This window comes from Crocuta crocuta, unplaced genomic scaffold, assembly GCF_008692635.1.
Source record: "Crocuta crocuta isolate KB4526 unplaced genomic scaffold, BGI_CrCroc_1.0 scaffold228, whole genome shotgun sequence".
In the NCBI taxonomy this organism is placed as follows: domain Eukaryota; kingdom Metazoa; phylum Chordata; class Mammalia; order Carnivora; family Hyaenidae; genus Crocuta; species Crocuta crocuta.
This window is the reverse complement of record NW_027532820.1, coordinates 193,628-205,928: the sequence shown is the minus strand read 5'-3', so window position 1 is coordinate 205,928 and position 12,301 is coordinate 193,628. Positions and strand designations below refer to the sequence as shown.

The 12,301-nt window shown below is 41.8% G+C and overlaps 1 protein-coding gene across 1 annotated transcript in view; it reads left to right on the top strand.

Moving 5' to 3' along the window:
• MGAM2 (maltase-glucoamylase 2 (putative)) overlaps positions 1-12,301 on the top strand; it is a 79,052-nt gene that overhangs the window by 51,347 nt on the left and 15,404 nt on the right. Inside the window, exons 29-40 of the mRNA XM_077781071.1 lie at positions 47-143; positions 581-693; positions 1,156-1,281; positions 2,802-2,930; positions 4,361-4,468; positions 5,823-5,885; positions 6,715-6,849; positions 8,397-8,481; positions 9,499-9,637; positions 11,499-11,632; positions 11,910-11,944; positions 12,045-12,161. Coding sequence (XP_077637197.1) covers positions 47-143; positions 581-693; positions 1,156-1,281; positions 2,802-2,930; positions 4,361-4,468; positions 5,823-5,885; positions 6,715-6,849; positions 8,397-8,481; positions 9,499-9,637; positions 11,499-11,632; positions 11,910-11,944; positions 12,045-12,161 — 1,281 coding nt within the window. The remainder of the gene's footprint in view (positions 1-46; positions 144-580; positions 694-1,155; positions 1,282-2,801; positions 2,931-4,360; positions 4,469-5,822; positions 5,886-6,714; positions 6,850-8,396; positions 8,482-9,498; positions 9,638-11,498; positions 11,633-11,909; positions 11,945-12,044; positions 12,162-12,301) is intronic.

The window sequence follows — 12,301 nt, the reverse complement described above, 5'->3', positions numbered from 1 at the left end:
TTTTCTCCCTTTGGTTACTGCTTGCTCTCTGCCATGACTCTCCCAGTACAAGAAGAATTCCTATGGTGTCCATCCCTACTACATGGCACTGGAGCAGGATGGCAGTGCCCACGGAGTGCTCCTGCTAAACAGCAACGCCATGGGTAAGACAGAGGCACATTCCCTGTGTGCCACCATAAACAGCTGTGACCACTTTCCTGAGATCTGGAAGATCAATAGACATAGAGAAATGCAAGGGCAAGGGAAATGGGACAGATAAACTGACCATTCTTTCATTCATTCATTCATGACTTATGAAGAGCTCTGGGCCAGGTATTAGGGGTCACATTTTGACCAAACTGCATGACAGTTTAACTCCCTTTCACAGAGTGATATAAGATGGTGAGATGAAGATTATGTTTGGGATATCTGCGAACCCATCTCTTATTCAACTTCATGAGAGAAAGCTTTCCAGAGGAGGAGAGCCTTAAAAAAAGAGGGAGAGTGAAAAAAGCACATTTTAGGGCAGATTCGCTATCTGGGTTATGTACAGCTCCAAGGACTCCCCATCTTCCTTCTTTCTTTTGTTTTTTTTAAACAGATGTGTCATTCCAGCCCACTCCTGCCCTGACATACCGCACCACAGGAGGGATTTTGGACTTTTATATGGTTTTGGGGCCAACCCCTGAGCTTGTAACTCAGCAATACACTGAGGTTGGAAGTCATTCTATCCATTGATAAATAATCAATTGTTTATTGGGTATTTACCATGTTCTTAGCACTGAGATAGGCTGATTTTCACACTTATGGTCCTTGGGAATTCCTATTATACTACTGCCATCTTCTCCAAAAGTCAGATTTTAGTGTTACAAGTGTATAGGCATACAGATACCCCATCTGTCTCTTAATTATTTTCTCACTACCCTAAGACTCTCTAAGCAGTAATAACACCTGAGTTCCCAGCTTTCCTAGAATGGAAGCTCCAGAATATAGGAGACTTTCTATCATTCCACATGCCAATGACCATTCCATATTTATTTGACTTTCTTATTTTTCTTGAGGGAGGCCTCTTAGATTGGACAGTGCTCAGTAGAAGTGCTCAAGTTGCATCAAGTATAAGGCTTTTCTTGTCTTTCCCAAGAAGTCTTCTGGACCCCTTTTTCTTCTTTATTCTAGTTGATTGGTCGGCCAGCAATGACTCCATACTGGGCCTTGGGATTCCAGCTAAGTCGCTATGGATACCAGAATGATACCGAGATCTCCCTGTTGTATGAGGCAATGATGGCGGCCCAGATTCCCTATGTATGAATTGCCCATTCATCCTGTGGTTTAATTAGTTATGGGGATTTGTGCCTAATTACGGATTGAAAACACCTTCAGAGAAATTACTGTTGACTATTTCAGTGTAAGGAAAATGTAGCTGTGGAGCTAGTCTTGGGTGAAATGCACTGGTTTTTAAATGCGTTTCATGACACCCTTTTAAATCAAGGGTTCAAAATTGAGAGCTGCATAAATCCTTCAGCAGTTAGCTGTGTGACTGGAGCATATTGTTACTCACTGTCTTTTGCCAGGAATATCCCCAAGTAGGCATGGCTGATCTTGAACCATGACCTTGGGGACTTCTAAGTGAGAATCCTGTCAAGAGGATGATGATTGTAGATCATACTATGATTGTTCTTGAGGAGGATGGATATAAAGTGCCAATATGAAAGAAAGCAGTTAAAACAACTCTTCACCTTCTCAAAAGCACACATATGCACTTATGCATATCATATGATGACAATCTAGTGTCTTCATGAGCCTCCCAAAGTGCAGCCCTTTGCTGTGAATGTGCAGAATTTGAAAGACAGCATGCCCTTTCTCCTCCATAATCATCAGTTCCTCATCACTCATGCTTTTTTTCTGTTTTCAGTTCACCTCTTGAGAGTTTAGAGGACAATTAATGACTGGAGGATGAGAATAAAATCAAGTGTTATGATGCTCTCATCAAAGATAATTTGAAACATTCATCCATCCTTGAGTGTTTTCCTTTTATATACTACTCTACCATAAATTTACTAAATGTAAATTAGAAATGGTAGGAAAATTAAAAGATGAAAAAAAAATCCAGAGATCTACCTCATCAAGGTGATCAGTGTTAATAATATCTCAATCCATTGTTTTCCAAGCTTTGGCTTATGCATAAGTCTTTGCTCCCTCAAACAAGTTTTACTTAGAGTCTTAAGAGTGATTTTCATCTTCATGCCAAAAAGAAGCATCTCTTTTTGTCAATTGGATATTAATCACTTTAGCCATCATTCAACAATCCTGGATTAAATAGCTTTCATGTGCAGAAGACTGGTTGGGTACCGTATAGAGAAAAAGAAAGACAAGGTTCTCATCTCCAGGACCATCAGTCAAACAGGGTGGCAGAAATATACACATTCTAGAAAACTACACAACAATGTAATTCTAAATGTGAATAAATTCAATTAGGTTTACTGGAGGGGGAAAATAGATATAGGTTTTTTTTCTGTTTCTCAGAGAAGTCCTGCTTTCTACCCTTGAACATTCAGCTAGCACTTGGTTTGACAGGCTCACTGAGTTTGAAGTTTGAAAAGTAGAAAAAACATGAATGAAGAGAAGGAAAGGAGAGGGAGAAGGATGGGGACAGGTGATCTGTGGGCAGCAATCAGAAAGCAATCTCAGTCAGCAGAACTGAAAAGGCAGTGTAGGGGGTTTTGGGGTAACAGGAGGGGCCTGGCTGGGGCTGGCAGGGTGATCGTGTGCCCTGAGAGATATGGCCATAGGACACCCAGCATCTTGCCTGCTCCTTCCTGTAGGATGTCCAGCATGTAGACATCGATTACATGGACCGGAAGCTGGACTTCACTCTCAGCCCCAACTTCCAAAACCTTGGTCTCTTGATTGACCAAATGAAGAAAAATGGCATGAGATTCATTCTCATTCTGGTAGGTATTTAGAAGACTATAGCCCCCTTTCTGTTTCTGTGCTCACGGCTTTAAAATAGTACCATTGAGGGGAGACTAGGTGAAGAGTATGCAAGACTTCCCTGCACATTTTTTTGCAACTTTCTATGACACCATTTTTTAAAGTTTTAAAAAGCAGGGGCGCCTGGCTGGCTCAGTCGGTTAAGTGTCTGATTTTGGTTTCAGCTCAGGTCATGATCTCATGATTCATGTGTTCGAGCCCTGCATCAGGCTCTGTGCTGACAAGGAGGAGTCTGCTTGGGATTCTCTCTCTCTCTCTCTCTCTCCCTCTCTCTCTCTCTGCCCCTCCCTCTCTCTCTCTCTCTCTCTCTCTCAAAAATGAACTTAAAATAAAATAAAATAAAGTTTTAAAAAGCAAATAAACAAAGGACAGAACAAATGAAGAATGGCTTTCAAAAGGTGATGCTTTGCAATATTTATTTTTCATAACTGAATGCCCCTGGGATGTAATTTATTATTATGATTCCCTTGGTAGCATTAGAAGGGTGGACTGATACAATGAACATAGTAACAATACCCCCAAATCCTCACTGTTTCAGGCTGTGCCTCCGAGGGAACAGCTGTATCCAGGTCTTATCTTTACCTTAGAAGGTTCAAAAGTCCCTCCAGTTGTATCATTACCCAGCAGTGGTGAGGCTCAGGAGACATTTCTTCTTAATTAAACTCACAAGCAACTGAGCTAAGATCAGAGCACCAGTTTATTATTTTGCATTGGAAGCTGTGTCCTGATAAACACAGAAATAGTTACCTGCAAATGGTCCTCCCTTCTGGCTTCCAAAAAATAGAGGATTATTTGCTGACTTTTATTCATTCATTCACTCATTCATTCAAGCATTAATTAAAGACTTGTCTTTGAAAGTCACTGTTCTAAAAAGTATGTGTGTGTATGCGTGTGTGTATAATCTAAGTTAATGACAACATCCTTTTTCTCATGGGGATTTTATTCTATTGAACAGAGTCAGACAATAAATAAACAATAAAGAAAAATAACTTCAAAAAGCAATAATTTATATGCCAATTGTGAAATAGGATACTATTATAGAGTAACTGAGGCAGCTATGGGATGAGGTGAAGAGGGAAGCCACTTTTGATACATAAGTTGGGCCATGGAAACATAACATAAAACATAACATAAGGTAACGTGATGTAACGTGACATAACGTAACATAAGACAGAAGCTTCATGGTCTTAAGGAATTTTGATATTACACTGTAGAAGCACAATAAATTGACTTTCTTCACATGAGGGTAATGTCTTGTTAACTGGTTTATCTCCAGGAAATGTTTTCAAATAGCATCATTTATTCCTCAGCAATTTTATAGACATAAGGCAAATTATCTGTGGATATCTTGTTTTTGGTTTTGGTCTTGGAGATGTTTTTCTCATTGCAGGACCCAGCCATTTCTGGCAATGAGACCCATTATCCCACATTCAAGAGAGGACAGGAAAACAATGTATTCATCAAATGGCCTGATAACAGTGACATTGTCTGGGGAAAGGTAAGCCTTGGGAGAAGATGCCCATAATTAATCAGCAACAGAACATCTTGATTGAAAGAGGCTGTTAATAAATCTTAGAAAAATATGTTGGGTAATTAATAAATTATGAATGCATAGAAGTCTGCCAGATGCTGATTAATAAGACCAAGGTTACAGGTCTAATTCTCTAAAATATCGGTGAGCTTTGTTTTATTGTCTGGAAATATTCTGGTGCTCCACTCCTTATATATTCCAGCTGGTCATGTAATAAACCTAAAGAAAGGCTCTGAAATCTGTGTCTGGCAGTCACCCACACTCAAAACCTGCATTCGTCTTTAACCTATGATGCTTAAGATCCTCCATATCTAAATAAATCATTAAGTCCTATAGATTCTCCTCTTCCATTTATCTTCTTTAGTTCCTTTTTGTGATCTCAGTCTTCATCTGTTTGATTTACAGCAACAGGATTTTAGGTGAACTTCCCGACCCTGGATGACAGTAGCTTTCAGCCAGGATTCAGACTCTGTTCTGTAACTGTACTGTGCTACTTCCTGCTGTTTTAAGTACATGCCGTGTTTACTGTGTCTTTGGATGTTGCCTTCTTGGCTTACCTAGATTATATCCACACCTCAAGACCAAGTCAAATGTACCCTCCTATGAAGCATTCAGTGACCATTTTGCTCTCCCTATTTCTTCCCTTTTCTATATTGTTATTCTCAGAGAGTATAGCATGTAACTTAGCATGCGTGTTTTATCTGTGACCTCTTAGAAAACAAGGATGATTTCTTACTTAAGTCCCAATAGATACAGGTTGTAGTAGAGTGCCTATCACATAGTAAGTACTCAATAAGTGAGGAATGAATGACTTAATCACTGTATATAGTTAATGTCCTTCTAGTTAAAGATGAAATGGGTTAAAAATATGGACTTTTTAATGCTACATAAATTTAGGGCCCCCAGTAAGTCATCATGCTGCTTAAGACTCGTGAGCCTAAGTTTCTGAGTTGTGAATGAAAATCAATTTTATTTACGTGGAGTCATAGTTTAAGTTTGTTATTTATAAAGAGAATTTTGTTCTATGTCCATGACAGACAGCAAAGCAATCATTTGAAAGGGTCAGAAGATACATTTAAAACAGATTTAGTTTATTTTATTTTTGAACTTAATGGTTCTGAAGACTTATGGAATGAGTCAAGGGATCCCAGGCTATTTTTCCTAATAGAATTCCATAGATTCAGATGTTACAATTTAATTAATGACAAAGATCTCCAAGAATTGTATGGATAAGCATGTCAATAGAGTCTAAGACATGAATCATCTCACGGTCCATATGCAATGCCTTGTATAGGTTTTAATTTTTCTTCTTCTTCTCTAGGTTTGGCCAGATTTGCCCAATGTGAATGTGAATACTACCCTTGACCATGAAACTCAAGTTAAGGTATAGTTACATGCAGATTTTTGTCCACATTGCACTAAACATCTGGATCCTTATGAGTTTTATCCCAGTGCTTGTTTAAGGCAACTCCTTGAGCATTCTTGTCAACTGATAATTTCTTGGTAGAAGGAGATCCTCAAACAGAAAACAGAATAAGCAACTTATCTGGAAATACGTAGAAGGAAATCAAATGAAATATATCTTCACACATGTGCCTGTAATGGGTTGCATTTTATTTAAATCCAATGTTCCCTGAAAAATGATGAATGAAAGTCCAGGCTATTTTCACTGGGGAGGTTATGAATGCACTGGTTTTTTTTTTGTTTTTTTTTTTAAATAAATTGTCTACATGTAAAAAAATGCGGCAGCCAGTTTGAAGAAATAGTGGTTTTGATCTCAGTACTTGCTGTTATATCAGCCTGGACATCTAGCATCCCCTACACTCTGCAGCTCACTATTCCCTGGCTGACTGGTCTCCTTTATTTGGCCATTGGGAAAAAAAACATTTGTGTTTCTAAAGTCTGATCATTTAGACACAGTCAGTTAATTTTCCAATTCATATGACTAAAGGCCTAGTCATAAAAACAAATCTCATGTTTAAAGGGGATTTAAGACTCTCAAACCTCTTTCTAGGAGAATAAAGAACGCAATCAGCCTTCTGTGATCTCTTTGTGCTCACAGTAAACTCTGCAGCAGCAACAGCAGAGCTGAGGTTAGGTCAGACCCTGAGTGGGGCAGTGTCTTGCACACGTACCTGCTCATCGTCCTTTCCTTGTCCCAAGACCCCCCCTTCCCAGACAGGCAAACACCCAATTGTGTATTACTCTCACAGCTCTACAGAGCCTACGTTGCTTTTCCTGACTTCTTACGTAATAGCACAGCTGCATGGTGGAAGAAGGAAATACAAGAGCTCTATACGAACCCTCAAGAGCCAAGGAAGAGCTTGAAGTTTGATGGATTGTGGATTGTAAGTGCCCCGTGGTGGTTTTTCTTTGGGGACGTTATCAGTCAGATCATGGAGAGGCACTTTGAAGACTGGCAAAGCAGAGAGCTAAGGGTGGAAGAATGAGAGGGACACTTGCAGAATTAAGGTGCTGGACCTCCAGAGACAAAGAGATGATTGTGGGTCTTCTCAGAAACATGCTGCAGAAGCTGGAGTCCATGGAAGAGATGTCCCACTACTGGAGATGCTGCCAGAGAAAGAGGGAGAGGAATAAATACCCCAGCTTATCTTATCTCCCACCCTCCAATCACTGGCTGGTGCCTCCCATTGACCAAACTACCCAGAAGCTAATGCTAGGGGAGCCCGAGTGCCCTTCTGTGCATCAGGGCAGAACTGGGGCCAGCAAGTCATGAATCCAAGAGAAAATAGATGTTCACCATGGTACTGGTGCAGGCTCATCTTCAAAGGCCTGCTCAAATGTTTGTTACACGTGTCACTTGGGCTTAAGAGCAGGGCTTCCTCAAATGTGTCTGGGACATATGTCTATTTGTGTTTTTCTAGGGATATGGGAGGCATATCAGTGTTTCAGTCTCTTTTACCACTGTCCAATGGCTCGAAATCCTGAGCATATTCTAGGCCAGCTGTCAACAGCTTCACGGGTCTGGGCTAGGCTGAAAGCGCATTATCCATCCAGAGACAAACATGTAAGCCCACTGGCAGCCCTAAGGCTTCTCTGGCCACTACCCTCAGGATGGACGGGCGCAGAGCAGACACACGAAAGATTAGCCCAAATAGACAAAGCAAATAGTAAAGAGATGTGGATAGCTCTGAGCAATAGGGAGACTGATTACTTGGGGATATTTGTTCTGCTGGAGGGAAGATATAGCTGAAAAACTCAAAATAGTGAAGAGTTCTCCAAATACTTGCCTTTGCCCTTAGATGGCCCATTTAAGGTAGTCCACTTTACAAAGCTTTAACTTTTCTGCTAATAAAGTAGGCAGTGAACATTCACTTCAGGAATCACTACTTCTTGCAATTGTGTAATAAATCCCCCCAAGTATGATTTGATTTCCAGCTCTGTTTCTGAGTTATCCACAACTCTTCAGGATTGCATGTACTGCAGAAAGCAAGATAGTATTTTCTGCTTGGGTCAGAATCAGTCCAAGCTATTGGACTAAGAAAGAGTAGAGGAAAATAATAGCAACCATTGGCCACAGATAAAAAGTGAGTAATTCACACATAGGAAAACAAAGTTGGGCTTCTTGTGTGGGGAGATGGATCAAGAAATCTCTTAGATCATGGATCCAGCATAATCTCCATATTTTTGCCACTATGAAATAATCCTCACAAGTTTAAACATGCCAGGTAAACTAGGAGTTTGACCATCTATTGAGACCAACATGGATTCTTAGAGTCCTTCATGGGTCAACCCCTTAGATTAAATAGAGTCCATGGAGTGACTAGCTGAGGCCTTAAATAGGACATGTTCGTCTCCCTGAGGTCGGTGTCTTCCAGAGCAAAGACCACACTGCCTCTGACATCACAGAATCTTTCTCGTGAATTCATTGCAGGACATGAATGAGCCATCAAACTTTGTGGATGGATCTGTCAGGGGCTGCAGCGATGGAATTCTTAATAACCCACCCTATATGCCATGTATGTAAATTGATCACTTCCTCGAATTACTTCCCAGCTCAAAAACTCTGAAAATTTTCCTCTTATTGTCAAAGTGAAGCTTAATTTTAGAGAAAGAAAACACTTGTACACGTGACATAAAATCCCAAGTAGAATAATCTTGAACAAGTGTAAATTGATAATCAAGCATAGAAATAATGACATGATGTACTATCAAAAGAAACCAAGCACTACATGATTACATTGGTCACTATGAGCTGTTTGCTCTAACTTTAAATAACCTGGTATATACATGCGTGCGTACATGCATGCTTGCACAGACACACACATACACACACCACAGAGTCTTTTCATTAGAGAATGAAAATCTCGGCTTTGCACTCTTTCTGCCCATGTCCATAGATACTTCATGAAGGACAGGCCCTGCTAGTCCTGTGGTACAGAAACCCAGGGAAGGAAGCGACTCACCTTCTTACCAGTAGATCGTGAGACAAAATCTGTAATCTGAGTTTCTTGAGGTCTGAGTCACTGCTATGCTGTCCATTGCTCACCAGCTCCTGACTCCCTTTCTCTCCTCCCTCCCTCCTTCCTTTCCTTTCTTCTTTCCTTCCTTCCTTCCTTCCTTTTCCTCCGTCCTCCCTTACTATTTGCCTATCAGACAAGTACTAACGAATCAGAAAATTTAAAGACCTTAAGATGGTTGATTGAAAAGGCCCATTCCCTTGAGAATGTTACCATCTAGTGGAAGAAATAGTCATAACAACAGAAGAGTTTATTAGCGCAGGTAAGTGTGTGATGACAGTACTCTATAATCAGAAGAAGACGAAGCATGCCTTTCCTAGATCTACACGCTCTCCTTACCCTTCATTAACTGTAATGTCACAGGGTGTTGTTTTTATAGACAAAATAATTCTTGACATTGGAACTGTCACTGGCAACAAAGTCGTTGATTGAAATGGAGAAATACCAAGACAATGGGCAATTTTAGTGAATGTACAGAGCAAGTTGTTTGGGCAGTAACTCGGCATTTCTGTTCAGCTTTGGAGTCCAGGAACAAGGGCCTGAGCAGTAAGACCTTGTGCATGGAGAGTCAGCAGTTCCTGCCAGATGGCTCGCCAGTGCGGCACTATGATGTGCACAGCCTGTACGGATGGGCCCAGACCAGACCCACCTACGAGTGAGTGTGTTCCCCGAGCAGCTGGCTCGGGAAGAGCATGAGACTCTTGGGGTCATGAGTTCAGTCCTCACACTAGAGCTGACTTAAACAAACTTAAAAGAAAATAATAAAAGCCTGCCTCAAGTTTTGCCAGACTGAAAGGGAACGTTAAAGCCTTCTTGCTCACCTTAGATACCTTGACTCTATGTCTTTTACCCTTGCCAAGGGGATAAGTGTGAGAAGCCACACCTTCAAACTTGAGGAGGTTTCTTAAGATGGCATTACCTTTCACTTCCTGCTTACTCGGGACCTCAGTTCAGCCAGGAGTGAGTCACTGGAACTTCCTCCTTCCATCGCTCTTTCCTGGGCGTGCACAGAGCCTTGGGCATGTGCAGTCTTTTGATCCCCAGGAATATGTAGGAGCCTTGCAAACATGCATGGTCCTTATTCTCCAGGATTTGCTCTAAAACCAGCCAAGCTGTGTCTGTCCTGACTGAACCACAGCCTGAGTCCCCGTGATGGTGCCAGAAAATTGTTATTATTTTGGTAATTCCTGGATTGGGTTTTTTTCCTCCCTGCTGAGTTGAGCTCTGAGTCCAACCAAATGGCCATGAAACCCTGGGAATAGAGTTTTTCGGGGGGGATGGAAGCTAGAAAACAGTATTAATTGTGCTCTGGGCATAGTGCTTTTAACAGAGCCCCCAAAGAGGTCAGACCTCTGAGGCTGCTGGCTTTTGGAACCACTGAACTAGGGATGGCGTCAGCTGGAAACAGTCCCAGGTTCAAATGCCACAGACCTCACTGTCTTGCCAAGACTTCATTGTTTTTCTTGGATCGATGATTTTCATTTCTTTCTATGGCTGGTTAATTTCTAGGGTTCTGAAATGGTCAGTGACAGTTGAGCTCTTTGCATCAGACATATCTACCCTTCCTCTGTATCCCTGCCTTGTTTCAGGCCTTCACATTAATTGTTGGACATGTGTGTATGTATGTGCATGTGTGTGTGTCCATCCATGTGCATGGTTACTTTGGTGTGAAATAGTGACATAAATGGATGAATCTCCGCCATGGTAGCTAGCCTCTCTTCCTGGCATCGTTTATTGAATAATTCATCGGTGTCTATTGATTTATAATACTCTCTTCAGCAAATATGTGGATTGCATTATGTATGAGGATCTGTTAATAGACTTCCCCTTTTGTTCCATTGATTTTGCAATCTCACACAATTGTTTTTATTTTCTCACTGAAGCTACAGGCAGAGGATCCACCTTTCATAGAGAGATATTTGAGCATCTTTTGTGAATATCTGTCCTTGTGTGTAAACTTTATCTGACCCAGTGAGGACTAGTGTAGTAGAGAGAATATTATTAAAGAGCTGCAGTCATATATATTTTATTTAGATCCTAGATCTGCCTCCTTGCTCTTAATTGTCCTTTGACAAATTGTCTGACTTCTCTGAGCCTAAATTTTCTAACAGTAAAAGGAGGCCAAGGAAATCTTCTTCTTGAGGTTGTGGGACAGTGTATATGGGGGTGACCAGGATAATACCTGGGTTAGAGTAATTGTTCCATAAACACCTTTGTCCCCCCTCACTCCGCTCCTTCCTCCCACCTCTATGTAGGCAACTAGTTAATTCAGTTTGTTTTTTTTTTAAAGAAAGGAAATCCACATTTAGATGACGATAGATCTCCAGTGGTCTTTCTGTGAACCTTAGCATCACCTTGAAATAGCAGATGCTTCCAGGGAAAAAGCTTTCTGGCCCCGAATGGAACACTATTGCTGCCTCCTACTCCAGGCTGAAGCTACTCTCTGTAATGAAGTTCCATGACTGTCCATCCTCAAAATTTACCCTCAACTTACCTCCTTGTTCCCCTCCATCCAGAGCTGTGCGGGCAGTGACGGGACAGCGAGGGATTGTCATCACCCGCTCCACATTCCCCTCTTCTGGCCGCTGGGGAGGTCACTGGCTGGGAGACAACACGGCCGCGTGGGACCAGCTGAGGAAGTCTATCATTGGTGCGTGGGCTTTTCCCGAGGGGCCTCTGCTGGCAGGGAGGGACTGGATCGTGTGTTCTGTAGCCACGCTGGTTACATCTAGTCATGATGCATGTGGGCAGTGGAAGGAGCAGGAGCCGAATTCTCTCTCTGTGGGTGGGAGTGTTAATCTATACCCATCTTTTGATATTTTCATCATGAGTGGCCCGGGGCTTCCAAATAGGGTATGGAAGAGACAGGTCAAACTTCCCCCCGGAAGGGCTGCTTCACCCAACACAGCTGTATCTTCTCATTGCAGGCATGATGGAGTTCAGTCTCTTTGGAATATCTTATGTAAGTTGTGTTGGGACCATTATCAATCATTCAGTTGGATGCCAGCGTGCCTGCGGCCCATGGCAGTCCCACCTCATGCTCTGATTTTGTGTCTCCTCAGACAGGAGCAGATATCTGTGGGTTCTTTGGAAATGCTGAATATGAGATGTGTGTTCGCTGGATGCAGCTGGGGGCCTTTTACCCATTTTCCAGAAACCACAACACCATCGGGACAAGGGTGAGGCAGCAGTGGACGCCATGGTGTTTTGTGTCCTCGAATCACTTCTCTTTAACCCTCCAAAGTGTCATACTTACTTGCTGAGGAAAAGTCATAAATCAGCACCTCCATTGCTTAGGAAACCCCCAGAGTTCACAACC